This window comes from Macrobrachium nipponense, chromosome 2 (assembly GCF_015104395.2).
Source record: "Macrobrachium nipponense isolate FS-2020 chromosome 2, ASM1510439v2, whole genome shotgun sequence".
Classification (NCBI taxonomy): domain Eukaryota; kingdom Metazoa; phylum Arthropoda; class Malacostraca; order Decapoda; family Palaemonidae; genus Macrobrachium; species Macrobrachium nipponense.
Window position 1 is genome coordinate 53,640,510 of NC_087201.1, and position 25,474 is coordinate 53,665,983.

Consider the following 25,474-nt stretch of genomic DNA (forward strand, 5'->3'; position numbering starts at 1 on the left):
CTTCAGGTATTGTTACGACAACACCAACTCAGCTTCTGTATTAGCGAATTCTGTTTCGTTTAAATAGGCCTGCTTGAGAGTTTCCTTTTGCTCGATAATATCATACCTATTCCTTCGTATAGGGAGTAGCTGCAACTCAGGCACGGAGATAGATTCTGTTCACCATTGAAGCTTTCCTTCGAGGAAGACTTCTCCTTCACTCTTTTTGATAGAGATCGAAGGTGGTCGATCTCCAATCCTTATTTTGTTTTCTTGAAGGAAAGAATTTAGGATGGAGCTCGTTGTTTCAGGAATCCTATAAATATACTACGTATATTACCTTGCGACATGATTCTACTAAGCAGTTGAATTGTCCGAGGGGTAGGCGCATATCCTAGTTATTCTACGGATTGCGACTTAGACTAGAAGTATTCTAATTGAACTGCAACACCAACTCAGCTTCTGTATTTAGCGAATTTTGTTTTGTTTAAATATGCCTGCTTGAGAGTTTCCTTTTGCTCGATAATTTCATACCTATCCCTTCGTAAAAGGAGTAGCTGGCAACTCAGGCAGATAGTGCGAGACGATGAACAAGGCTGCTGTTACTGTGATCTACGTCAGTACCGGCTAGCTCGGTGTCATGCGCGGTTGGTTACGTCTCTCTCCCTTGCGGGAATGGCTGAAATAAACCGTCTCTCTGCCCTACATCATGGATTTTAGCCTCGGGTTTGAGGAAATTTCTAGTAATCTTGAATGAACATGCCTTCCGTTTACTTAGAAAAATTTCAACAAGATATCTCTTATACTTGTTCGGTGCGGGTTTACCGCACGGTAACAGAATTCTGTACGAATTCTACCGCGGCATAGCACTATAATAATGCTCTCCTGCTTATGCAAAGCGCAGCCTTATTTAGGGAAGGAAGCAGGCTGAGTGAGGGAATGGATGAGTTTGCTGGGGAAACCATTTCCTCGCTGGAGAAGCTTGTTTTCCCTGAATAAACAGCAATTCAGACCTCTACAATTTTTCCTCACGAAGAAATTGGAATAACATCAAAGATCTTGTAATAATTCTAATTTTCTCTCAACGGCTTGAGGATCACCTCGGGTGATAGCGAGAGGGTGCCAGACATCCGAACAGAGGAACAGATGTTCTGGCACATTGTCTGAAAGAATTGGAAGCCAAATTGGTCGGCTCTCCAGTTCCTCGAAGGGTGAGTTTGGATTGAGTGGCCCAAATCATCTCGGATAATTTCTCAGCTCTCTCATAGCTCAAGAAGAGAGAATTGGTTATGGGCTTGGGCACGGAACTTAACGATCTCAAGAGGTTCGTTAAACTAGTGCACGTCCGTGCGGGTCTTCTCGATCGAAGGCAACAACTACTGACGTCTGAGTAATCCTCACTTAGAAGTATGTCGAAAGTGAGGAGAGACTGAGGGCGTCCTTTCGTTAAGTTTTTCGTAATATTGAAGACGAAGGAGCTTCCTTCTTAAGGTTGTTTCCCTTATTCATGATCCTAGAGGATTAGCTTTAGTCGCCACATGTTGGCCTCTTAGAGGTTGGATTCACAGAGGTCAGGTAATTCAGAGAATTGTCCAAAGACCTTCCCGAGAGATCGGTGTAATCTAACATCGTCACTTAGTGAAGTATCTAATATCTCTCCTCTCTGAGTCTGAAGGCGTTCAGACTATCGAGAAGCGATAAGATCTTCAAGATTAATGGCAGTCTCTTGGCCAAGGCAAAGCAGTGCTGCCTATTTTCAGTGTTCAATCGGAGGGGGCCGTTTCTGGAGATAGTGAAGGAAATGACTGTTCCTCCACCTCGACCTCTGTGAATTTCTTTATGGTTCTATCTTTCCGTATGAAGTATGAGATAAGATAGAAGTCCTAACTATTGTAGAATATGCAAATATGTTGTTGACGGCCTCTAGGCTCAGAGATTCGGTTCTGTCAAACAACAAAGCTTCACGATCTTTGAGGTCTGGGAGATCTTGAAATTCTCGGGATCGCAGGTTCCGGCATGGAACTTAGACGTAGTCTGAGTTTCTGATGCCAAAAGCGTTTCGAACCTATCCTTTCTACTAACTTAATACACGTGACCAGAAAGGCTAACATTCTAACCGCTCTAGCCACGGCAAAGAGGGTTAGTGAGGTTTTAGCCATCATCAGAGGTTTTAGCTTTAAAGTACATAATGCGGTCTGTCCTCTAAGCCTTCCATTCTTGATAAGAACGAACGAAAACCTTGTAACTAACCCTTGACCCGAAGGCTTGGAGACCAAGGGTATGGCACAAATTATTGGGCAAGGGCATTAGAGAGTCCTGTGCCCTGTCGGGTCTCTCAAGTTTTATCTTGATAAAACTATAGAAAGTCGAGGTCAACGGACAATCTGCGTGTTCCGTAAAAGACCAGACTGGTTCATGTCCAAGAACACCCTGGCATTATAGTCAAGGAGTTCTTTTAAGAAGCTCATTCATTATGTTTGCATAAAGATTTGAGATTTTTTCTTAATATGAATGCTCAAGAGGTGAGGGCGCGGCCTCGGAAGCATTTCAACAGGGCATGACACTCAGTAACATCCTGAGTGCCACGCTTTAGCGAAGCAACTCTGTGTTCGCTTCACACTCCCGACGGGATGTGAAGACGACATTTGAGATCTGTAAGTCGCTAGGACCATACATATCCGTAGATATATTATTGGGGGCAGCAAGCAACACGAATCCTATCCTATAGAAAAGGATAAGGTGTGCTTTTAACTTTGAAGGGGTTGGTCGCATTGAGGCGCGTTCCTTTTCTTTAGCCTAGAAGTTATGGAACTAACTTTGATAGGTTAGGTCAGGTGGTGGTTTTTAGCTTCGTTGCCCTCAGAAGTATGGTCATATGGTCTAGTCACATTGTGGTCACGCCCCCGTTGACAGATCATCTAGAGCGCACCAGCATTACAGGTCTCTACCTCTCGCTGCAACTCTAGTAACGCAGAAGCAGACTTTGGTGACAGTAATCACGAAGTCGGCTATGCTAACAGGTGAGGAACCAAGATGTATATCATCTACTTAATTTAGTTTCCCAAAAATCCTATTCTGTCTCTTCCACCATCCGAAGGTGGGATTCATCTTATATATATATCTGTCAGGTAAGTTTCATGAACAAAATGTTATTGTTATAATACAATTAAGTTTGTTCATACTTACCTGGCAGATATATATAATTAAAGTGTCCACCCACCTCCCCTCAGGAGACAGTGGCACTGATAAAATATGAATAGAAAAGGGGAATAGTTCCTGATATCGCCGCCTCCCGCGGCGGGAATGGGTATTACCACCTGGCCGCCCACTGCGTGTGCCGCGAATTTTGAAATTCTGTCGGACTTCGGAGAATACAGCTATATATATATCTGCCAGGTAAGTATGAACAAACTTAATTGTATTATAACAATAACATGATTAGCTCTGTGCAGATCAAGATATACAGTTATACTGCACTCTGTAAAAGTGTTAATGAATTTGGTTCAGTCTTGGAGTTATAAGAACTTTAAAAAAAAAAAAACCAAGTTTTGAGAAAATGCAAAAAAAGAAAAAAGATAATTATGCTTATTTTGTACTAACTACAAAACTATGTCAGCTAGAAGCTGATTTTTGCTTCAAAGTTATTTTGTTATATAAGAAATATGCCTTGAAATTTACAATGTAATCAAGTGAATAGAAATGTGATTTCTTGATTTCTACATTTTACATAAAATTAACATTTATTGTTTTATGTAACGTTTGAATTTGAAACTTTGACAGTTAGAAGGCTGATTTTTGCACTAAAATTACTGTGTCATACAAGAAACATGCCCTGAAATTTACAATATATAATCAAGTGAACAGAAATGGGAATTCTAAACTTCTACATTTTACCAAAAATTCATGTCTACATTCCCATGCAAAATTTGTAAATGAACCCACAAACATTGATAAAGGGTACAACAAAAGTCAGGAAATGGATGCATTTCCATTTATAAAAGAAAAAATTCTAGAATTCAAATTAAACTCACAATTATAAATGTTGCACAAATATGCTTTTTATGTAACATACACAAACACACACAGTATATATATGTTACTGTGGAACCTCTGTTTTCGTACGTAATCCGTTCTGGAACCTCCCACGAAGTCTGAAACGTATGGAAACCAAAACAATAATTCTCATAAGGAATACTGTAAATATGTACAATTAATGTGTTCCAGAGATTCATCACCCTTTCGAGAGAGGTTTCGTCCCTCTTGCAGAAAAAAAGCAATAGAGTTAGTAGAAGACCGATTAACCCCAGGATTTTACAATCTTCTGTTTGTAGTGCCCAAGTCATTGGGGGTCTGGAGGCCCGTTTTGGACATAAGCACTCTGAACCAGTTTGTGCAAAAGACAAGTTCAAGATGGAGGCGAATCAGACGGTCATATCATCAATCCGTCAGGGGGATTGGATGATCTCCATCAATAGGGAAGACGCCTACTTTTATATTCCAATCCACCAGAACTAAAAGAGATTTCTGCGGTCTGTCTTCAAGAACAAAGTCTATCAGTTCAGAGCGATGTGTTTTGGACTTTTGACCACCCCACAAGAGTTCACTCGAGTCTTAGCTCCCAGTGTGGAAATGGTTACATGTAATTGGCATAAGAATATCCCTAGTCAGTCCTCGGTTTACAACGGGGGTTCCGTTCCTGAGATGCACCGTAAGCTGAAAATTGTCATAAGCTGAAACATCATCAAAAATCATAAAAAATCTTAAGAAATCCTTACTTTTAATGCTTTGGATGTTTGAAAACTATATAAACTGTGTTTTTATTGCAGTGTCTTACCAAACAATTATACAGCTGTAGGTTCCCTATGAATGGCAGACAGTAGATTCAAAACTTCCGCGGTGGCGCTGCCATCGCTGGTGCAGGTGATGTCATCTCCCTCCACTCAAGGGAGCTACAGGTACAACTGCCCAGGTAACATCAATTCGTTCTCTGCCAGCTTCTGGTGAATATTGGTGGTTGGTGCAGACATTCTCTTCATTTGTTGGTTAGTATCTCTTACCAATATCGGTGAAGTATTCAACTTCGTGTTTTTGTACATGAACTTTCCTGTCAGATATATACTTAGCTATAGTCTCCGACGTTCCCGACAGAATTTCAAATCTCGCGGCATACGCGACAGGTAGGTCAGGTGGGTCTACCTTACCTGCCGCTGGGTGGCAGGTGTATGAACCAATCCCACTTTCCTGTCAGATTTTCTCTGTCGCCTGGAACGACAACAACTGTTGTGGTTTCCTCTCGATAGACCTTTTCGATTCTCGCTTGCCTGGAGATTATTTTGGACCTTTTTGGTGACGTATTTGCTCTGTTTGGCTTGGCATACGCTGTTTGTGGACTGGTTTTGACTTTGCGCTGGATTTTTCTTGAACATGTCTGATTTAGATTCTGTAACTAAGACTCCTGTTTTGTTTAGGGTATGTTCGGTTGAGGGTTGTAAGGTGAGGTTGCCGAAAGCTTCGGTCGACCCTCACACTGTGTGTATGAAATGCAGGGGGAAAGAGTGTGCATTTAGTAACCCTTGTAAAGAATGTGAGGTACTGAATGAGGATGAATACAAGGCTCTTTCTTCATACATTAGGAAGTTAGAACGGGATAGAGTTCATAAAGCCTCCTCTAGGAGTTCTAGTAGGTCTAGAGTGAGTGAGATTGAATCGGAACCTAACATTAATGTAGATTTAGAACCTTCTTCCCAGGTTTCAGCCCCTGCTCCCCGCGCCGAAGCCGAAGATTCGTCTTCGGAGGCGGCGGCTTTAAAAGCTACTATTCAGTCTATGGAAAAGAAGATTTGCCTGCTAGAACAAGGTAAGAGTGATAGTGTTGGTGATCAGTGCAGTGTCCCCAGTGTTGTGGAGGGTGCGTCTGACCGGCTCCTTAGTGCCTCCAGGCCTAGACCTCTTCCAGACTCCCAGTTCCAGTGGAGGAGGAAAGTTGAAAGCCGCAGGAGGGCTAGGGAGAGCCCCCACTGGTCAGGCGTCCCCTCGGCAGATCCTGAAGTACGCTCCCAGGCTGCCTCGGATCGTGTCAAGATGGAGATCCTGCGTCAGTGTTTCTCCTCGTCTTCTTCGCCTTCACCGAAGCGTGGCTGGAACTCTCCGGATGCGTTGCGCCCATTGAAGAGGGCTTGGAAGGCACCCTTCAGTCCTTTGGCTTTCAGCCTGGAAGTCTTCCCTGAAGAGGCTTCTTTGGAAGTGAAGAGGCCCAGGAGATCCTGTGATCGCTCGTCTTCTCGCGCCCCTCGCTCTGCGGCTGCTTCGGAGGAAGATCCTGTGGATTCGCCGACTCGAGTCCTGGCGGGACTCCAGGCTCAGATCTCGGCCCTGGCGGACTCTTTGGCCTTAAGATCTCGTAGGAGGAAGGACGTATCCCTCCCGGTCAAGAGATCTAGACGCCTTTCATCTGAGGATCACTCTCCTCGTCGTATGCGATCTCCTTCGTATGGGGAGGTTTCGGCCGAGCGTAGGAGCTCGCTCGAGTGGCCCCACTCACCTGGCTCTCTCTCAGCATCGTCAAGGCGCCAGACTTCGGGCAGGCGCTCTTTGGATGGCGACGGCTTTTCTCCGGATTGGCTTCCTGCTTCCGGTAGGCGCTCCTCTCTGGCTCATCTTGCGTCCTCTAGTGTGCGTCCTAGAGAAGAGAGAGGTGCTCAGGGCAGAACAGGCTCCTTTCGTCGTCTCCTCGTCGTTCTTCTCCTCAGCATCTCCAAGAGCCTAGAAGGCGCTCGTCACCTGGCTACCACTCTCCTCGTGTTTCGGACCCTGTGCCGAGTAGGCGTTTTCTCCTGTGAGTCGCTCCTCTCCCTTCAGACGTCAAGAATCTGATAGGAGCCAGGCGCATGGTAGGCGTCCTTCTCCTGGCAGCCGTTCTCTTGTGGATAGGCGCCAAGAGCCTCGAGTTCTTCGTTCTCCTGGTAGGCGCTCATCGTTCTCGAGGTGCCCTACTCCTGACCGTTCTCCGCTTGGCAGGCGTCAAGAGCCTCTCAAGCACCTTGCTCCTGATAGGCGCTTGGTGCCTAGCAGCCGCTCTCCTCGCGATGGCGCCAGGATTCTAGTAGGCGCTCTCCCTCTCTTAAGCGCCCTGTTGATGGACTCGGACTTTCACGTGGTAGGAGCCCTGCCTCTCCTTCAGTCAAGATTTCGTATACCTCGAAGAGGGAGTCCGATCTCAGACAGGCCAGGATGGATAGGCGCTCTTCGTTTTCGACTCGCCGCTCTCCTGTTGATTTGACTCCTCCTACGAGACGGCATTCTCCAACCTCACGCTCTGCTCCTGCAAGGACCTCTACTTCTTCTAAGGATCCTCCTTGCTCTCCTCTTCAAGAAGGCCAGGAAGGTTCGGATGAAGAAACGAATACTTCGGCAGCAGTTTCTTCTTACAAGAAGCTAACAGAGCTTCTTCTTCAAGAGTTTGGGGATTCCCTTAGCCCCACTGCTCCTCCTTCTCTGCACTCGTTGTTTTCCACGGCAAAGACAACGAAGGGATCGTCTTGCGTGAGAATGAAGGCGACCCTATCCATGAAGAAGGCTCTTAGGAGCTTTGGTTCTTGGATGCGCTCCAAAGAGGAAGCAGGAAAAACGGTGTTTGCCTTCCCACCGTCGAAGCTATCCGGACGGACTGGCTTTTGGTACGAGACAGGAGAGCCCTTGGGGCTGGGTCTCCCGTCCTCGGCCGATGCAGACTTTTCGGCATTGGTAGATGCCACGAGAAGGTCGGCTCTGAACTCAGCCAAAACGACTTGGGCCATGAACGAGATCGACCACATTCTGAAAGGTATGTTCAGAGTGCTCGAAGTCTTCAACTTCCTTGATTGGTCGCTGGGAGTCTTGGCTAAGAAGACGCAAGTGCCAGAGTCTTTCTCACCGGAAGACCTTCATTGTGTATTATCCTGCATGGATAAATCAGTAAGAGACGGAGCTAGCGAAATTGCTTCCTTGTTTGGGGCGGTAGTCGTAAAGAAGAGATCAGTTTATTGCTCCTTCTTGACGAAGTCCGTCTCCCATGCGCAGAGGTCTTCGTTACTGTTTTCTCCTCTCTCCGCTCAACTGTCTCCCAAACATCTGATTCAGGATATTTCGAAAGCACTTTCAGCTAAGGCTACGCAGGACCTTCTGGCCCAGTCAGCGAGGAAGCCTCGTCCCTCCTCCTCTGCCAAGACGAGAAAGGAGAAGTCAAGTACTCAGGAACCCTTTCGAGGGGCTTCTTCCTCCAGACCCGCTTCGTTTAGAGGTCGTAGACCCAACAGAAGAGGAAAGACTTTCTCTCTTAAGTCAATCAAGACTTCCAAATAAGACTCAAGTCCTTCAGACGATGGTGGGCGCCAGGCTTTTACAATTTGCAGAAGTCTGGGCCCAGAAAGGGGCAGATTCTTGGACCCTATCAATCGTGAAGAGGGGTTACCTCATCCCTTTCACCTCAAGACCTCCCTTGACGACCACCCCAAGGGAGGTGACGGCCAAGTACAGGGACCCCATCGTGAACCAGGCCCTCCAACTAGCAGTAGATCAGATGCTGGAGAAGGAGGCAATCGAACTAGTGACAGAACATCATTCAGCAGGCTTCTACAACCGCCTTTTCCTAGTTCCGAAATCCTCAGGGGGATGGACGTAATCGCCCTGAACTTCTTTGTAGAAAAGAAGAAGTTTACGATGGAGACCACTTCTTCGGTGCTGGCAGCGCTGCATCCAGGGGACTGGATGGTGTCCTTGGACTTACAGGACGCTTACTTCCACGTACCGATCCATCCTTCCTCGAGGAAGTACCCCAGATTCATGATGGGGGGGAGAATTTTCCAATTCAGGGCTCTGTGCTTCAGCCTCTAGACGGCCCCTCAAGTGTTCACGGGGATCTTGAGAAATGTAGCTCAATGGCTTCATTTGGAAGGGGTGATGATATCCCTGTACCTCAACGATTGGCTTATAAGGGCCAATTCGAAAGATCGTTGTCTGAAGGACTTACAGAAAACCCTGGAATTGACGAGTTCGTTGGGGCTTCTGGTCAATTTCCAGAAGTCATGTTTAGTGCCCGAACAAGAGTGTGTTTATCTGGGGATCCAGATGAACTCTCAGAGTTTTCGGGCTTTTCCATCTCAGGAAAGGATAGCCCGGGGACTCGAGAAAGTAACAACCTTCTTAGGGAAAGAAGTATGCACAGCGAGGGAGTGGATGAGTCTGCTGGGGACGCTCTCCTCGCTGGAGCAATTCGTTTCCCTAGGAAGGTTGCACCTGAGACCGCTCCAATTCTTTCTTCATCAGAATTGGAGTGGTCGTTCTCAGGATTTGACGTTCTCCCTGTTCATATCTCAGCAAGTCAAGGAGGAACTCGCATGGTGGGCAGATCCCAACAAGTTTGCGCAGGGACTGTCTCTGCAATCCCCGAGCCCCAACCTAGTGTTGTTCTCCGACGCGTCGGAGACAGGTTGGGGGGCGACTCTGGGAACCAGAGAGGTGTCAGGTACCTGGGTGGGGGACCAGGTGTCCTGGCACATCAACAGGAAAGAATTGATGGCCGTGTGGTTGGCTCTGAAAGCTTTCGAATCCAACGTCAGAGAATCCGTAGTGCAGATCAACTCGGACAACACCACGGCTCTGGCATACATCAGGAAACCGGGGGACGCATTCCTTCTCTCTGTACGAAACAGCAAGAGACCTTCTTCTGTGGGCCGAAGAAAGGAGAATCAAGCTTCTCACCAGATTCGTACAGGGAGAGAGGAATGTGAGAGCAGATCTCCTCAGCAGGAAAGATCAGGTCCTTCCCACGGAGTGGACACTTCATCAAGATGTATGCCAGAGCCTTTGGAAGTTGTGGGGCAGGCGGCACATAGACCTCTTTGCCACATCAAGAAACACGAGACTAGATCTTTACTGCTCTCCCATCTCGGATCCAGGGGCAATAGGGATCGATGCACTTCTTCTCGACTGGAAAGGGCTCGATGTCTACGCGTTTCCCCCCTTCAAGAATCTGGGGATAACGCTCAAGAAGTTCGCAGAGTCAGATTCGACGAAGATGACATTAATCTCTCCCTTTTGGCCAGCCCAAGAATGGTTCACAGAGGTACTGGAATGGTTAGTGGACCTTCCAAGATCGCTCCCCCTAAGGAGCGATCTACTCAGACAACCCCACTTCGACAGGTACCACAAAAATCTCCCCGCTCTCAGTCTGACTGGCTTCAGACTGTCCCAAGCTGCTAAAGCAGTCGCAAATTTCCTGTTACATTTGAGGACTGCTAGGAACCTGTCTACTTTGACTATCAGAGGATATAAGGCAATGTTGGGATCAGTCTTTAAATACCGAGAATTGGATGTATTGACGAATAAAGATCTTTTGGGTCTCATTAAATCCTTTGATACAGAAAAGCCTTAAGATTCGAAGATCTTATCTTGAAACCTAGACATAGTCCTTAAATGGCTCTCAGAACCCCCGTTTGAGCCATTATGCAGTGTACCGTTGAGGATTTGACGAGAAAGACCCTATTCCCAGTAGCCTTGTCTACAGCGAAAAGGGTAAGTGAACTATGCTTAAGCCGTGGCGTTTTTCTAACATAATGTTATTGCATAGGCTTATTGTAGAGGCTTATTCCAAAGTGAAAGAAACAGATTTTAATGCACTAAAAGTGAAGGCTCACGAGGTGAGATTAGTGGCTATATCACTTTCCTTTAAAAGTAACCTCTCTTTGGATTTGATTATACAAGCAACATATTGGAAATGCAAATCGGTGTTCGCCTCTCATTACCTGCGAGAAATTGAAATGGTCCGTATTTAGCGGCTGGCACAGCATTAGGTAAGGGTGTGTAGGAAGTCATTCCTTGCTATTCTAGTCTCGTCGCCTTGAATAAGGTTGTTGAGTTTTAAGGGGAGCCTGGAGGTACTATTGGTGTACTAGGAGTACCCTTCAGTCAAGTTTATAGTTGGGTATGAATTTTATAATAGTTTTGGAGGTGATATTTTTTTACTCTGGTAAATGGTTTACCTCAAAAGGGAGAGGGTAAAAAGATAGCACAAGTGGTTTATCTAAGTAAAAATGTTTGTGGTTATACTCTGTTTACAGAAAAACTTTTTTAGTACTGTATTTGAAAAACCCGTAGGACATATAAAGGGATGGAGTGGAATATAAAATTTAGGCTTTAAGCCAATTGCTGAAATTCGAGGGATAATTCACCGCAATAATGTATTTTGTTTGAGGTGAATATGTATGGGCTGTGGTAATAAGAAAGTATTAATTATTCTTTTGGCATTACAGCTATTGAGACACAAGGCTGACAACAACTTCATCAATGAACATGGTAACACACCTTTACATTATGCATGTTTCTGGGGCTACTCCCTGATTGCTGAAGACTTGGTACAATCTGGTGCTTCCGTATCTATTGCCAACAAATATGGGGAAGTTCCTCTTGATAAATGCCGAGGAGTCTTGGCAAAGAAACTTCATGGTAGGAAGGATTTGAGTATTTTTTCCTAATCTTTGTTAGCTTATATTTTATTTGAGGTATTATATGACGCATGAAATTTATTAATAAAGTCCTAGTCTAAGTTCACAGATAAAAGAGCTGTAATACCACAGTTTTTAAAATAAATTGCAGTTGTAACATTGATATATAGTATAAGAATTTGTAAGGAATTATAAATGACTAGTACTTTGGTAGAAATTTCATGAGTGCGAGTTGCTGTAGTAATTTTATTATATGTAGAATATTGCTGGAACTACTGATACACAAGAGAGTGTAAGTGATCATCAATAATGTTGTAGGGGTTTTTTCTTCTCTATACAATTGGTGCAGAATGATGGGAACAGATTTGAAGGTTATTAAAATGAAACTGACTTTCTTTACCCTAATCTTTTGCTCTTTTATACAATCTACTAACTTAACTTCCCCATATGTCCATATTTTTCATGCACATCGTTACTTACTGCTCCACTCATCGAGAACACTAGAAACATACATCAACTCTCCCATTATCTTGAAAACTACACCACTCCTTCACACAACACAAATCTTTCAGCAAACCACATAACAAAGGCCACCTTCTTCCTGGTACTTCTTCTCTAATACACCTCTTAAGCCCACCACTAACGTTCAGTTATGCCTGCACAGTTTTAACTGCACAGTTGGACAGTGCAGTTATAACTATAACTGAACGTTAGCGTGGACAACCTGCACGGTTTTTCTGGCCTGCACAGGCGGCCTGGGTAAATAGCTTATCTCAATCGATGAACCTCAGTCCAAACGGCTGCACATGCGCATTGCAACTTTAATGTGGTGGAGGCAACTCAGTGTTCTAATAAAGAACACTGAGCTGAGTTTCATTGAATTGAAAAGAGTTTATACCTAAATTAAGGATATATTGGATTTACTTGTTTTTAATAATTGATACATAAGTCAGAATTATATATGTTTATAATTTTGCCATTTTCCCATTGGAAAAATAAGTGTATAATGAAGGCTGAAAGTGACTGCATCATTCTTGAATGTCTTTTAGATTTTGTTGAAATCTACAAGAATGAGACTTTGCTTTGACAAGTAAAATCCAAAGGCTATCGTAACAGATTGAGCCTATTTATGTTTATTTGTGGTTTAAACCATATATTCAAGACAGTTTTTCAATAAGAATAAAATATTTATTATAACAAAATAATGTAAAACAAGAATAGGCCTAATATATGCATCTATTCATGATTATGCACCATGTCTGTAATTTATTTTTAAAGTGAGAACAATAATATATTCCACTTTCTGACCAAAAAAAAAAAAATATTGGATTGTGTGTTTTTTCATTGCTTACATCTCACGGAAGTTCACTTTGAAATGAAATTAGACTAATCAACACTAATGAAGCACTGGAAGACAGTAGTAAACTAAGGATTTTCATTCAGTGTAACACGTCATAAGAAGGTCAATCATTAAACAAAAACAAATCAGTATTAACCATTTTAATGAAATAGAAAAAATATTAGGCATATATATGTCAACATTGAAATGAAAGCAAGTCAATTACAGCTAGATCATTGTATGTTGACGCCATGGATTCTAGGGAGGACTGAAGAAATATTCTGTATTGTTAGTGGCAAAGATTTGCCTGCACAGTTGGACTGCGCAATTATAACTATGCAGGCATAACTGAACGTTAGTGGTGGACTTTAAACGCACGCACACACTATCAAACACTTTTACTACATCTCCTCAACATCCTCTGTTGTTAGCAATTCATTCTCACTCTAGTTCAAGTCCACTATATCCTCTGCCTCACTCAGACTCCTGTAAATCACTCCCAAAAACATGGCCATATTTACTACCTCACTTTGAATTATCCCTACCACAACCTCTCTCAACAGAACTCCTTTCCCAGTATCCACTACCAATCCATTCTTCCTCAAGAAATCTATCCCAAACAGGAAACAGTACAGCATTTGCTTGTCTCCCAGTACTACAAAACACGCTTCCACCTCAAACTCTCCCAACTTTACCTTCAACCTCACTTTCTTCCATCAAACTGATCTTCCTTCTATACCTCTTATTGACACATTCACAGCTCTCCTTTTAACGTTCCAATTTACTCTTTCAAAATCCCTAATCACATGTGTTCACTAACAATATTTGCGCTCCCATGTCAACTAAACCACAGTGCACACACTCCCACAATCATTGTATTTCCCCTCTTGTTGTCTCCCCATGTTACTTGTCACTGCTCTGCCTTATCCCTTCCTGTATTTTGCAACAGTTCTTCTAATTGTCTATTATATAATTGATTTCTGAAGGAAAAAGCTCTGTTCTTACAGTTGTGCTTCTTTGATTTCTTGCTCCACAATCAGGTAGAAGGTGAGTCCCTCAGTTTACACCGACACACTCGAGCAAACTGCAAGTAAAAAGAAAATTCAACAATCATACACTGACTAAAAAAACAAAAACACAAATGGTTTCAAAAACACCAGCCTCATCTCACAAACCTGTAGAACCACCACAACGTGATCACTATTTATGAAGATGTAAGATGATTATGTTTTATTAGCACAAGTAAATATCAGTAAGTAGTGTCACATTATTATTGTGCTTATATTCAACTCTTAACTAGATTGAACAAGTCAAGCACTCAGAATCTGTTAAAGACAAAAGTATGACTTGTGTCAACCTGGAGCTTTGTCCTTGCAACAAGGGAGGTTTCTGTCTACTTGGCTCATATAATTTATTTCCTAATCTCATTGAGTGGTGGTTAGCAAGTCCTAATTTTTCCTTTTTCATGTTCTTAAGCAAGCTCAGAATGCTACAATGGCTTTAAGTTACACTGAAGTTCAGTTGTAAATTTAGTTGAGATATCATAAAAGTGAAAAATTGTATTTCAAATGATCATACAGATCAGACAGACTACAGTAGACCCCCTATATTTAAAACCCATCTAAAAATGCTTGGAACTACCTATATTTTGATAGTTAAACACTAAAAAAAAAAGCTCTCTCAAAATGCTTATTCTAAATATTTTAATAGTTTTATCACAAAAAAGTGTATTTAGTCCCAAAAATATGAAAATACAGAAATTTTTTAATATTTCTCAGTGAACAATACTGTGAATAGGCTAATTTTCCACGAATAATGGGTATATTTTGTCCATAGAAAAATCCATGAATAGGAAAGTCTGTGAATCGTGAGTCCCCAGATTTGACCCTGAATCATGAGTCCGTAGATAGCGGGGGTCGACTGTACTCCTTGTTCAGTTCAATCAGCTACTTTACATTTCCTTCAGTGGCTTTAACCAGACATTTAGGCATAAGTAAAAGTACAAACTAGGTTTGTAACTACAAAATACCAAAGAACTGTTTAACATGAATTTTTACTCCCTGTTATTTCTGCAGGCATGGCTGTGGATGGAGGCCAAAATCTGGAAAAAGTTGCCTTCAAGGACCAGAGTTGGCTTGGATTGAAAACCCGTAGTCGTGAGTATTCCTGAAGTCTTTGTGCAGTTTTCTATAAAAAATTCTTTTAATAGCTTTGAAGTATATTAAATGTTAGTAGTTGTTAAAATATTGGGTTAAAAGTGTGCAATTTATTTTTTAGGTACTTTACAGACCTTAACTTTTCATATTGGAGGAAACCCTCCTCTGTCTCCCCACTTCTTCTACCAGTGGTGCAAATCTTGAGACTGAAAGTCCAGTGGTAAAAATCAGGTGAAGAAGCATAGCCTTCCTCCCACCTTAGTAGGTATCTCCCTTGTTAGTTAGTACATTGGTTTGGTCCAGCACATGCTTGAAAGGTACTCCAGATTTGAAAGGTTTAAGGCCTGTATACCTAGGAAAAATACATATTACATACTTTAAAAATTTGGTATTTTATAGTGCATTTTGGTACCTACACAGAAAAGAGCTTAAAACATTTTTCTGGGCTTGGCCGTGTCGCTCCGTGAAATAAGTCCGTTTAGCGTGATTAAAGAGCAGACAGCTCTAAACAAACTTGCCAACGCAAGGTGGCTATCGAAAAGTATGACGTCACAGACGCCTTCAACGGGGTAGCAGGGTGTGACCTATGGGTCAGCTCCCCGTATTTAGGGGATTTTGATGAGGAAAAGGCTAATTGGAGGGGTTGTTGTGGTAGTGTTTAACACTCGCCCCAGGTTTATACCGACACCTTTTTTTATAGGTGAGCGAGTCAGAGAGTTCTGACATGTCCAATTTAGCAGTTCTCTGGTATTATAGCAATATTTTACTAGAGATAACGCTAAACGGACTTCTTTCACTGGGCGATACGGCTTCCTCGCCCAGAAATAGATTTTTCCTACGTCAAAATCCCTTAATTCAAATGTGTGTGTGCAGGGTTTATTAAAGATATGTTACAACAACTACGTATATTATTTATTTTGTATGGCATAAAAAAATGTATGAAATCTTTACCCTGTCTAAACATGATGTAAGCTATTAAGAGCTATGGTGGTTGTAAGTCAAATTCCAGTTAGGGATATTAACTTCATCATTTGCAATAAAATTAACAAGGTAAAAGTTCAGTTCATTTATCAGTTAATGTAAATTGTACTTTTGTACATGAAAACTTACCCAGCAGATATATACTTAGCTATAGACTCGGTCGTCCCGACAGAATTTCAAAACTCGCGGCACACGCGACAGGTAGGTCAGGTAATCCACCATTCCCGCCGCTGGGTGGCGGGATCTGGAACCATTCCCGTTTTCTAATCCATAATTTCTCTGTCGGTTGAACGGACAATACCTATTGTTCGTTCCTCCATCTTGGATTTCAACTCGTTTGCCGAGAATTTGGATTGGTTTTTTGGTGACGTATTCTGTTTTTTCTCTGGCTTGGCATACGCTTATTGTGGACTGTTTTTCGACTTTGGTATTGGCTACTCTTTCACGATGTCTGACGCTAAGGCTTCACCTATGTTTAGAGTTTGTAGTAGGGAAGGTTGCAAGGTTAGGCTACCGAAATCGGCGGTAGATCCTCATAATGTTTGCGCTAAATGCAGAGAGAATGAATGTTCTTTTAATAACACCTGTATTGAGTGCAAAAACCTAACAGAGCTTGAATGGAAGGAGTTATCTTCATATGTTAGGAAGCTTGAGAGAGATAGAGTAAGGAAAGCTTCAGCTAGGTCATCTAGTAGATCTTGTTCTCTAGAACAAGAAGTTGTTAACTCTCCTACTACTAACGATTTTCCCTTAGCCACAGCTGCTTCTCCCTGTACTGAATCCAAAGATTCTTCTTCAGAAAGGGAAAATGTGAAAGCTTCTATCAAGAAACTACAAGCTTAGTTACGAGCTCTAAATGAAGGTAAGAGTGGTGATAGTGTTTTACGCAGTGTCCCCAGTGCAGTGGAGGGGGCGTCTGACCGGTTCCTCATTGCTCCTAGGCCTAGACCTCTTCCAAACTCCCAGGACCAGGGAAGGAGGAATGTCGAAAGCCGCAGGGAGGATGCAGAACATCCCCAACGGTCAGGCGTCCCTTCGGCAGATCCTGTTGTAAAGTCCCAGGCTGCCTTGGATAGCCGCAGAAAAGGCTTCCTAAGGAAGTGTTTTTCGTCTGACTCTTCCTCTCCTAAACGAGGATGGAGTTCGGCCTCTCAATCGCGCCCTTTGAAGAGAGCCTGGAAGGCGCCAAAAGGAGACGCGGCTGATTCCAGCCCAGAGCGTTTTCCCGAGAATTGACCCTCGGAACCTAAGAAGACGAGACAGGAGGAGCCCTCTCTTCGGGATCCAACGAAGAAGTTCCTGATAAATCTGCAAGAGCAGTTGTCCTCTTTAGTAGGCTCCTTCGCTAAAGATTCAACAAGGAGGAAAGATGTTTCGCTCCCTGTTAAGAGCTCCTCTAAGCGCCCCTCTTCGTATAGGAGAGAACCCCCACAATCTCCAAGGCGATTATCGCCTTCGTCGAGAGACTCGTCGGACAGGAGTTGTTTTCCTGACAGGCGAGTCCTTTCGCCCTATAGGCTTTCTTCTCCAAAGCGCCCTCTGGTGGACAAGGCTTTGAATCCTGGTAGACAGGAAGTACGTAGCCTCTCTCCTGCGAGACGCCGTGAATCGAGCAGAAGTCTCGATCGGTTTAGGTTCAAGGAACCTGAAGAGAAACTAAACCAATTCAGGTATCAGGATCCTTTGGGACTACAGGACCAGGAGCCAGTCAGGCGCAAAGAGGCAGTGAGACGCAAGAAAGGGCGTCAAGAGCCTCTCAAGCCACAGGATTCAGGACGTCAGGAGTCTGCTAGAAGGCAGGACAGGAGTCAGGACTCCAGAGTCAGGGCGCCAGGAGTCAGGACGCCAGGTAGTACGTTAGGCGTCAAAGAGTCCAGGACGCCAGGAGCCTGTTAGGCGTCAGGAGTCAGGGCGCAGGGATTCAGTCAAGCGCCCTGAATCAGGGCGTCAGGAGCCTATCAAGCGCCGCGAGTTTGGCGAACCTCAAGTGCCTAGGCAACAAGAGTCTAGTAGGCGCAAGAATGTTTCGGACCGACAGGAGCCTCATTCTTCGTATATAAGTTCGATCTTTCAGCACTCCCCTTCTCGGGAAAGGAGTACTTCTCCCGGGAAGAGCCCGATCACTCCCAAACGGTCTCCTTCAGTGGATCCGTTGGAAGAAGTATCGGACAAGGAGGAGCCCGTAGATGTAGCAGTTTCTGACTACAAGAGGCTCTCTCTTCTGCTTCTCAAGGAGTTCGGAGACTCCCTTCATCCTGCTGATCCTCCTTCACCAGGATCATTAATGTCGAGTACAAAAGCTCACAAGTCGTCTTCCTTCGTCAAGATGCGCCCTGCTCTCTGTATGAAAAAGGCTTTAAAGACCTTTTCGGAGTGGTTAACCTCAAGAAGGGAAGCGGGCAAAACAGTTTTTTCCTGCCCTCCTTCCAAGTTAACAGGGAAACCGGGAAGGTGGTACGAGACCAAGGAACCCATGGGGTTAGGCCTCCCTTCATCCGCAGACGCGGATTTTGCCTCTCTAGTGGACTCTTCCAGGAGGAAGTCTTTGCTTTCTGCTAAAGCAACATGGGGCCTGTGTGAGCTGGACCACCTTCTAAAGGGCCTCTTTAAGACCCTAGAAGTGTTCAATTTCATGGACTGGGTATTGGGAGCATTAGCTAAGAGAGCTCAGGACACTGACTTTGTCTCCATGGAAGAACTTTCAAGCGTCCTGGCTTGCTTGGACAGAGCGGTTATGGACGGTTCCGTAGAAGTTGCCTCACTTTTCGGAACAGGAGTCTTAAAGAAGAGATCGGTCTTTAGCTCTTTTCTAGCAAGAGCCGTATCACCCTTACAAAGAGCATCTCTTCTTTTTGCACCTTTGTCCCCTCATCTGTTCCCACAGGAGACTGTTAAGGAGGTTGCAAAATCTCTTACGGAGAAGGCAACTCAGGATCTCCTCACTCACTCAGCCAAGAAGTTTAGGCCGGCCGTGCCTATCGAAAAAAGAGAGAGACCCTCTTTTGTACAGCCCTTTCGAGGTGCCTCCTCTTCTAGGACCCCTCTTAGAGGTCGCAGACCAGAAAGAAGGAGTAGACCATCTAGAAGGTCCTTCGGGAAGTCTAGATGAACAGGGAGTCCTCCAGACAAAAGTAGGCGCCAGACTACTCCAGTTTGCAAAAGTCTGGGCGCAGAAGGGAGCGGATTCTTGGTCCCTCTCGATCCTGAAAAAAGGATACTTGATCCCCTTCAGGGAAAATCCTCCCTTGACGACAACTCCAAGGGAGTTGACTGCAAGATACTCGGATCCGGTCCGAAAACTTGCTATTTTGCAGGCAGTGGAACAGATGATTTCCAAAGAAGTGGTAGAACTGGTTCAAGATCTCCAGTCTCCAGGATTTTACAATCGGTTGTTTCCTGGAGGTACCGAAAGCATCGGGGGGATGGAGACCGGTTCTAGACGTCAGTGCCCTGAATTTCTTTGTTTTGAAGAAGAAATTCTCGATGGAGACGTCTTCCTCTGTTCTGTCTGCTCTTCGTCCAGGGGACTGGATGGTGTCCCTGGACCTTCAAGATGCGTATTTCCATGTGCCAATTCATCTGGCAGCAAGGAAATATCTAAGATTCATGTTCCAAGGGAAAGTTTTCCAGTTCCGAGCGATGTGTTTCGGACTTTCGACTGCCCCTCAAGTCTTCACGGACATCATGAAGAATGTAGCTTATTGGCTACATCTGGAAGGGATCAGGATCTCATTATATCTGGACGATTGGCTAATAAGAGCCCAATCGGAGAAAAAATGTCTGGAGGACCTTTTACTTACTCTAAAATTGACAAAGTCCCTGGGACTTTTAGTCAATCGCGAGAAATCCTAGGCTGACTCCCCAGCAAAGTATTGTCTATCTGGGGATTCAGATGGATTCTCGGGATTTTCTAGCGTATCCTTCGCAGGAAAGGAGAGAACGCTGCTTAGAAAAGGTGGCAGTCTTCTTAAGGAAAGAACATTGTTCCGCGAGGGAATGGATGAGCTTACTGGGGACCCTCTCCTCGATGGTAAGTTCGTTTCCTTAGGAAGACTACACTTAAGACCCCTTCAATTTTATCTGGGAGAAACCTTTCCGATCTCGAAAGGAATCAAGGAGAATATCCGCTGGTAGTTAGATCCACAAAAACTAAGCAAGGGAATCTCCCTTCACTTAGAGAACCCTCGCCTAGCGTTATTTGCAGACGCCTCAGATTCAGGGTGGGGAGCAACCCTGGGTTCGGAAGAAGTGTCAGGCACTTGGGAAGGAGAACAAGTGTCCTGGCACATAAACAAGAAAGAACTAACAGCCATTCATCTAGCTCTAGTTCATTTCGAGGAACAGGTCTCAGGTCTGGGATTCAAATCCACTCGGACAACACAACTGCCCTCGCATATATAAAGAAAGAAACGGGGGGACGCATTCCTTTTCCCTGACGAATCCGCAAAGGATCTGCTGATTTGGGCTCAGGAAAGGAGATCTCTCTTCTCACCAAGGTTTGTGCAGGGAGAGAGAAATGTCCGGGCAGATCTGTTGAGTAGAAAAGACCAAGTCCTACCCACGGAATGGACTCTCAATCCTCAGATTTGCCAACAACTGTGGCATCTGAGGGGAAGGCCCAATATAGACCTGTTCGCGACCAACAGGAATCACAGATTAGAGAACTATTGCTCCCCGATCTCGGATCCACAAGCAGTAGCAGTAGACAGCTTTCTGCTAGATTGGACAGGCTTGGACACATACGCCTTCCTTCCTTTCAAGATAGTAGGGGAAGTATTGAGGAAATTCGCTTGCTCGGAAGGAACAAGAATGACCCTCATCGCTCCCTTTTGGCCAGCTCTCGATTGGTTCATAGAGGTGCTGGAGTGGTTAGTAGATTTTCCAAGATCTCTTCCACTAAGGAACGATCTTCTCAAACAACCCCACTTCGACAGATTTCACAAAAACCTCCCCGCTCTAAGTCTGACCTCCTTCAGACTGTCGAAGGACTCGTCAGAGCAAGGGGCTTTTCGCGCGAAGTGGCGAAGGCTATTGCAAGAGCCAGAAGAGTCTCCACCTCTAGGGTGTATCAGTCGAAGTGGGAGATGTTTAGAAGATGGTGTAAGGGGAAGAAAATATCCTCTTCCAGTACCTCTGTAACTGAAATCGCAGATTTTCTTCTATTTTTGAGAAAGGACTGTAACCTGGCAGTATCAACAGTAAAAGGTTACAGGAGTATGCTGGCCTCAGTCTTTCGACATAGAGGACTAGATCTGACCAATAATAAAGATATCCATGACCTTATAAGGTCTTTCGAAACCACAAAAGACCATATAATCAAGAAACCTAGCTGGAACTTGGATGTGGTCCTCAAGTTCCTAATGTCGGAAAAATTCGTACCGTCTCACACAGCTTCATTTAGAGACTTAACTAGAAAGTCCTTATTCCTCTTTGCTTTAGCGACAGCTAAGAGAATTAGCGAGTTGCAAGCTTTGGAAGGTAAAGTGGGTTTTAAGAAGGATTCAGCGATTTGCACCTTTAAACCACTTTTTCTAGCAAGAACGAAAATCCCTCAAAACCTTGGCCAAGAAGCTTGAGATAAAAGGACTCTCTTCACTAACAGGAAGAGAACTAGAGAGGACTTTGTATCCAGTCAGGGCACTCAAGTTCTACCTGAAGAAGAAAGCATTGCTAGGAGGTACAGAAGAAAGTCTTTGGTGCTCTGTAAGAGATCCGAAAAGATCGATTTCAAAGAATGCCCTTACGTTCTTCATAAAGGATGTAATAAAGGAAGCTCACCTTACTTGCAATGAAGAGCACCTCAAGGTTCTCAGAGTAAGAGCGCATGAAGTGAGAGCCATAGCTATGTCAATGGCATTTCACAAAACATGGTCTCTTCAGGCACTTATAGAGTCTACTTTTTGGAGATGTAATTCTGTGTTTGCCTCCAATTACCTAAGAGACGTAAAGATTTCTTACGAAAAGTGCTTTGCTCTGGGAGCGTATGTTTCGGCGAATTCAGTGCTGGGAGAAGGAGCTGAGGCTAATCCTTCTAACTTACTTTAGTGTTTAAATTTGTCTTTATGGTTGTTTTTTTATTGGTTGATTGTTAGAGGGAATAAGGGACCCTCTTGCAATTCATAGGTTATAACAGTACTAACATGGTCAGGTGATCGGGATTGGCTTCAGTGCTCCTTGTGTTTATTTATAGAAACCTTAACTCTGTCATGTAAGAGGGCTAGTCCCCATTGATATGACGAAGGTCAAGGCTCTACCATGTAAGTGGGTCAGCCCCCATTGGTACGATCCAGAGTAGGCTCTGTCGCGTAAGCGGGCTAGCCCCCATTGACACGATCCAAAGAGTTATTCAGCCATAGGTCCATACCTCGCTGGGACTCTTGAGGCAGGCAGACTCATCGACAGTAGTCATGAAGTCTTCAGCCCAATCAGGTAGGAACCATGGATTATTATATCCAAGAACATATGTTGTTTTTTCCCTGTTTTTTTTAATGTATTTACTATTAGTATTATCATTATGTTTTAGCTGTCTCTTACCCTCCACCAAGGGTGCCAATCAGCTAAGTATATATCTGCTGGGTAAGTTTTCATGTACAAAAATGATATTGTTAAGATACAATAAAGTTTTGTACATACTTACCTGGCAGATATATACGATTAATGGCCCACCCATCCTCCCCTCAGGAGACAGGTGGAAGAGAAATTATGGCTTAGAAAACGGGAATGGTTCCAGATCCCGCCACCCAGCGGCGGGAATGGTGGATCGCCTGACCTACCTGTCGCGTGTGCCGCGAGTTTTGAAATCTGTCGGGACGGACCGAGTCTATAGTAAGTATATATCTGCCAGGTAAGTATGTACAAAACTTTATTGTATCTTAACAATATCATTTTCACATAAGTAACTTACATAGTTGAAAGCTTCCTACCTTGGCAGTCGAAAATTCAAATTTGGCAGTGACACTGCCATTGTTAGTGTGGGTGAACGGGACCTGCACACTTTTGGAACACCAGGTACTGCTGAGCAGAAGACCAACAATTTGTTTTCTGCCAGCTCCTGGTTAACATCGGTGGTTCATGTAGCAGTTCTCTTCATCGTTATTCGTATTTCCAGTTGTTTTGGTGAAGCATATCTTTGGTGTTTTTTTTCTATGGCCAGTTAGTACTTTATTAGATTAACTTTAGGATTTAATTTGATATTGTCAGATTCTAGCTCGCCAGGTATTAGGTTTTGCACCGAAGGTTGCAAGACTAGGATGGCTAAACTTAGTTATGATTCACACACTTGAGTGCATGAAGTGCAAGGGACAGGAATGTAACAGGGAGGTTACTTGCATTGAATGCTGAGGGTGGGATGAACAGATGTGGAAGATCTTTTAAGTCTCAAAGTCTCATGATGAGAAAATGGAGAGATAGAAAGAGGAAGGCGGCTATTAGAGCCAAGAGTAGAGCAAGTGTAGAGGCAACTCCTATGCCAGTAGAACCAAGGAGTTCATCTGTTTTTCCCCACTTTTTTCTGCTGTCTCTCCTATAATTAGTTTTTATACTTCTTTGCCGCAGACTCCATTACTGGTTTCCCATGCTTCCAATCTGATAAGAAATTTAACTTTTTAGCTAAGTCAGTGATGGATTTGTGTTCTCCGGATTCGCGGACTCACACATTCGCGGATTTCTATCGGGAATGTTTCCCCGCATTATTCAGGGAAAATTTGCATATTTGCAGTATTTTTCTGAGAAATATCCACAAATTCTTGGTTATTTTTATCAATTTCATCATAAAATGCACATTTTGTGATAAAACTATTAAAAAAACCAAGTATAAAAATTTTTAGTGGGTTTTTCTTGAGTTTTAACTAACAAACTAGGCTGTTTTCATGTTTTTTTTATAGGGGTTCCAACTATTTGCGGGTTCTAACTATTCACGGGGTGGTCTGGTACGCATTCCTTGCGAATACGGTGGGACCACTGTATTAGTGCAAGTGCAGTACCTAGTGTTAGTGTTGTGCCAGAGGAGATGGCTATCCATCCCACCAGTGCTCGTAGATGAAGGTCACTGTCCTTGCTCCCCCACACTGGGGAGAAGACATACAGGAGGTCCAAGGAGACTGGGGGGTTTGCCCACTCTCAGTTGCCCCCTCTGTTGAACCTGCCATACATTCACAGGTTTTGACTGAACGCTGCTGGAAAGGCATCTCAGTGAGTGGTGCTCAATTGTCTTTGGACTCGTAAGTGTCGTCTCTTGACGAGAAATGCCATCAATGTCGTTTGGTGTCCCCTCGACCTCTGCTTCATTCGCAGACTACCCCTTCTCCACCTGTGAATAAATATTAGGAGCCTGTTCTGTTCTGTTATGCTTCTACTCATTATGATCCTTCTGCAGTGTACTCTGAGCATTAATCTTAGACAGCCTGGATTAGCTAGGCTCGTTTAATAAGATTAGATGATATTCAGTAATAAAATTAATAATTTTCTCTCTCTCTCTCTCTCTCTCTCTCTCTCTCTCTCTCTCTCTCTCTCTCTCTCTCTCTCTCTCTCTGAGATGTATGGTTTCAGTATGATAAATAAGTGATTTCAATTTTGAAATATGTATTAATATTAATGTAAACAGCAATAATATCCATTCATGAAAGACCTTGTCTTTTGAAAGAGAAGGGGAGTGTTGCCATCTTAGTGGGTCTCTAATAAGTGCTGCTAACTTGGCAGTCAAAGGATATACTACTGAAATTCTCTCTCTCTCTCTCTCTCTCTCTCTCTCTCTCTCTCTCTCTCTCTTACTGTGAGAGATGTTTTATGGTACATGCATATATGTTTATTAATATTTTGAAATATTAGCAATAATAATAATAATAATATAACTGTAATTACAAAATGTGTATGAAAATATCCTTTTTATACATTTAACTTACCTGTCAGATATATACTTAGCTATTTGACTCCGTCGTCCGACAGAAATTCGAATTTCGCGCACACGCTACCTGTAGGTCAGGTGATCTACTTACCTGCCGCTGGGTGGCAGGACTAGGAACCATCCCCATGTTCTATCATATTTTTTCTGTCGGCCATACTGGCAACATCGTTGTGGGTATCTCCGGCTGGATTCGTATTTTGCATCGCAATTGATCTTCGTTTGGACTTCTCGGTGACGTATTTGCATTGATTGTACTGGCATACGCGATTGTGGACCGTTTTGGAATTTGATTTGGATTGTTCAACATGATGTCTGATTCTGGAAATGTGGTGAGGAATGTGTGTGAATGTGGGTTGTAAGTTAGGATGCCGAAGGCATCGATATCTCATACTATTTGCAAGAAATGCAGGATGTATGAATGTTCTTTTGGTAATACTTGTAATGAATGCAAGGATTTGAGTGCGGAAGAATGGAAATCTCTAACCTCATACTTGAAGAAGTTAGAAAGAGACAGGGTGAGGAGGTCTTCTTCCAAACCTTTATCTAGTTCTAGCGGGGTTATCAGTAATATTATACCCTCTTCTCCTTTTACTGCCCCATCTAATGTACCTGCTCCTTTATTAGAACACACAGATTC

General features: G+C 43.7%; 1 protein-coding gene across 3 annotated transcripts in view; it reads left to right on the top strand.

The window, feature by feature from the left end:
• Positions 1-25,474, top strand: part of LOC135220587 (integrin-linked protein kinase homolog pat-4-like) — a 126,428-nt gene that overhangs the window by 33,032 nt on the left and 67,922 nt on the right. For all 3 annotated transcript variants that reach the window (XM_064257841.1, XM_064257843.1, XM_064257842.1), the window contains exons 4-5: positions 11,268-11,460; positions 14,874-14,954. In XM_064257841.1, the coding sequence (XP_064113911.1) occupies positions 11,268-11,460; positions 14,874-14,954 (274 nt within the window). The remainder of the gene's footprint in view (positions 1-11,267; positions 11,461-14,873; positions 14,955-25,474) is intronic.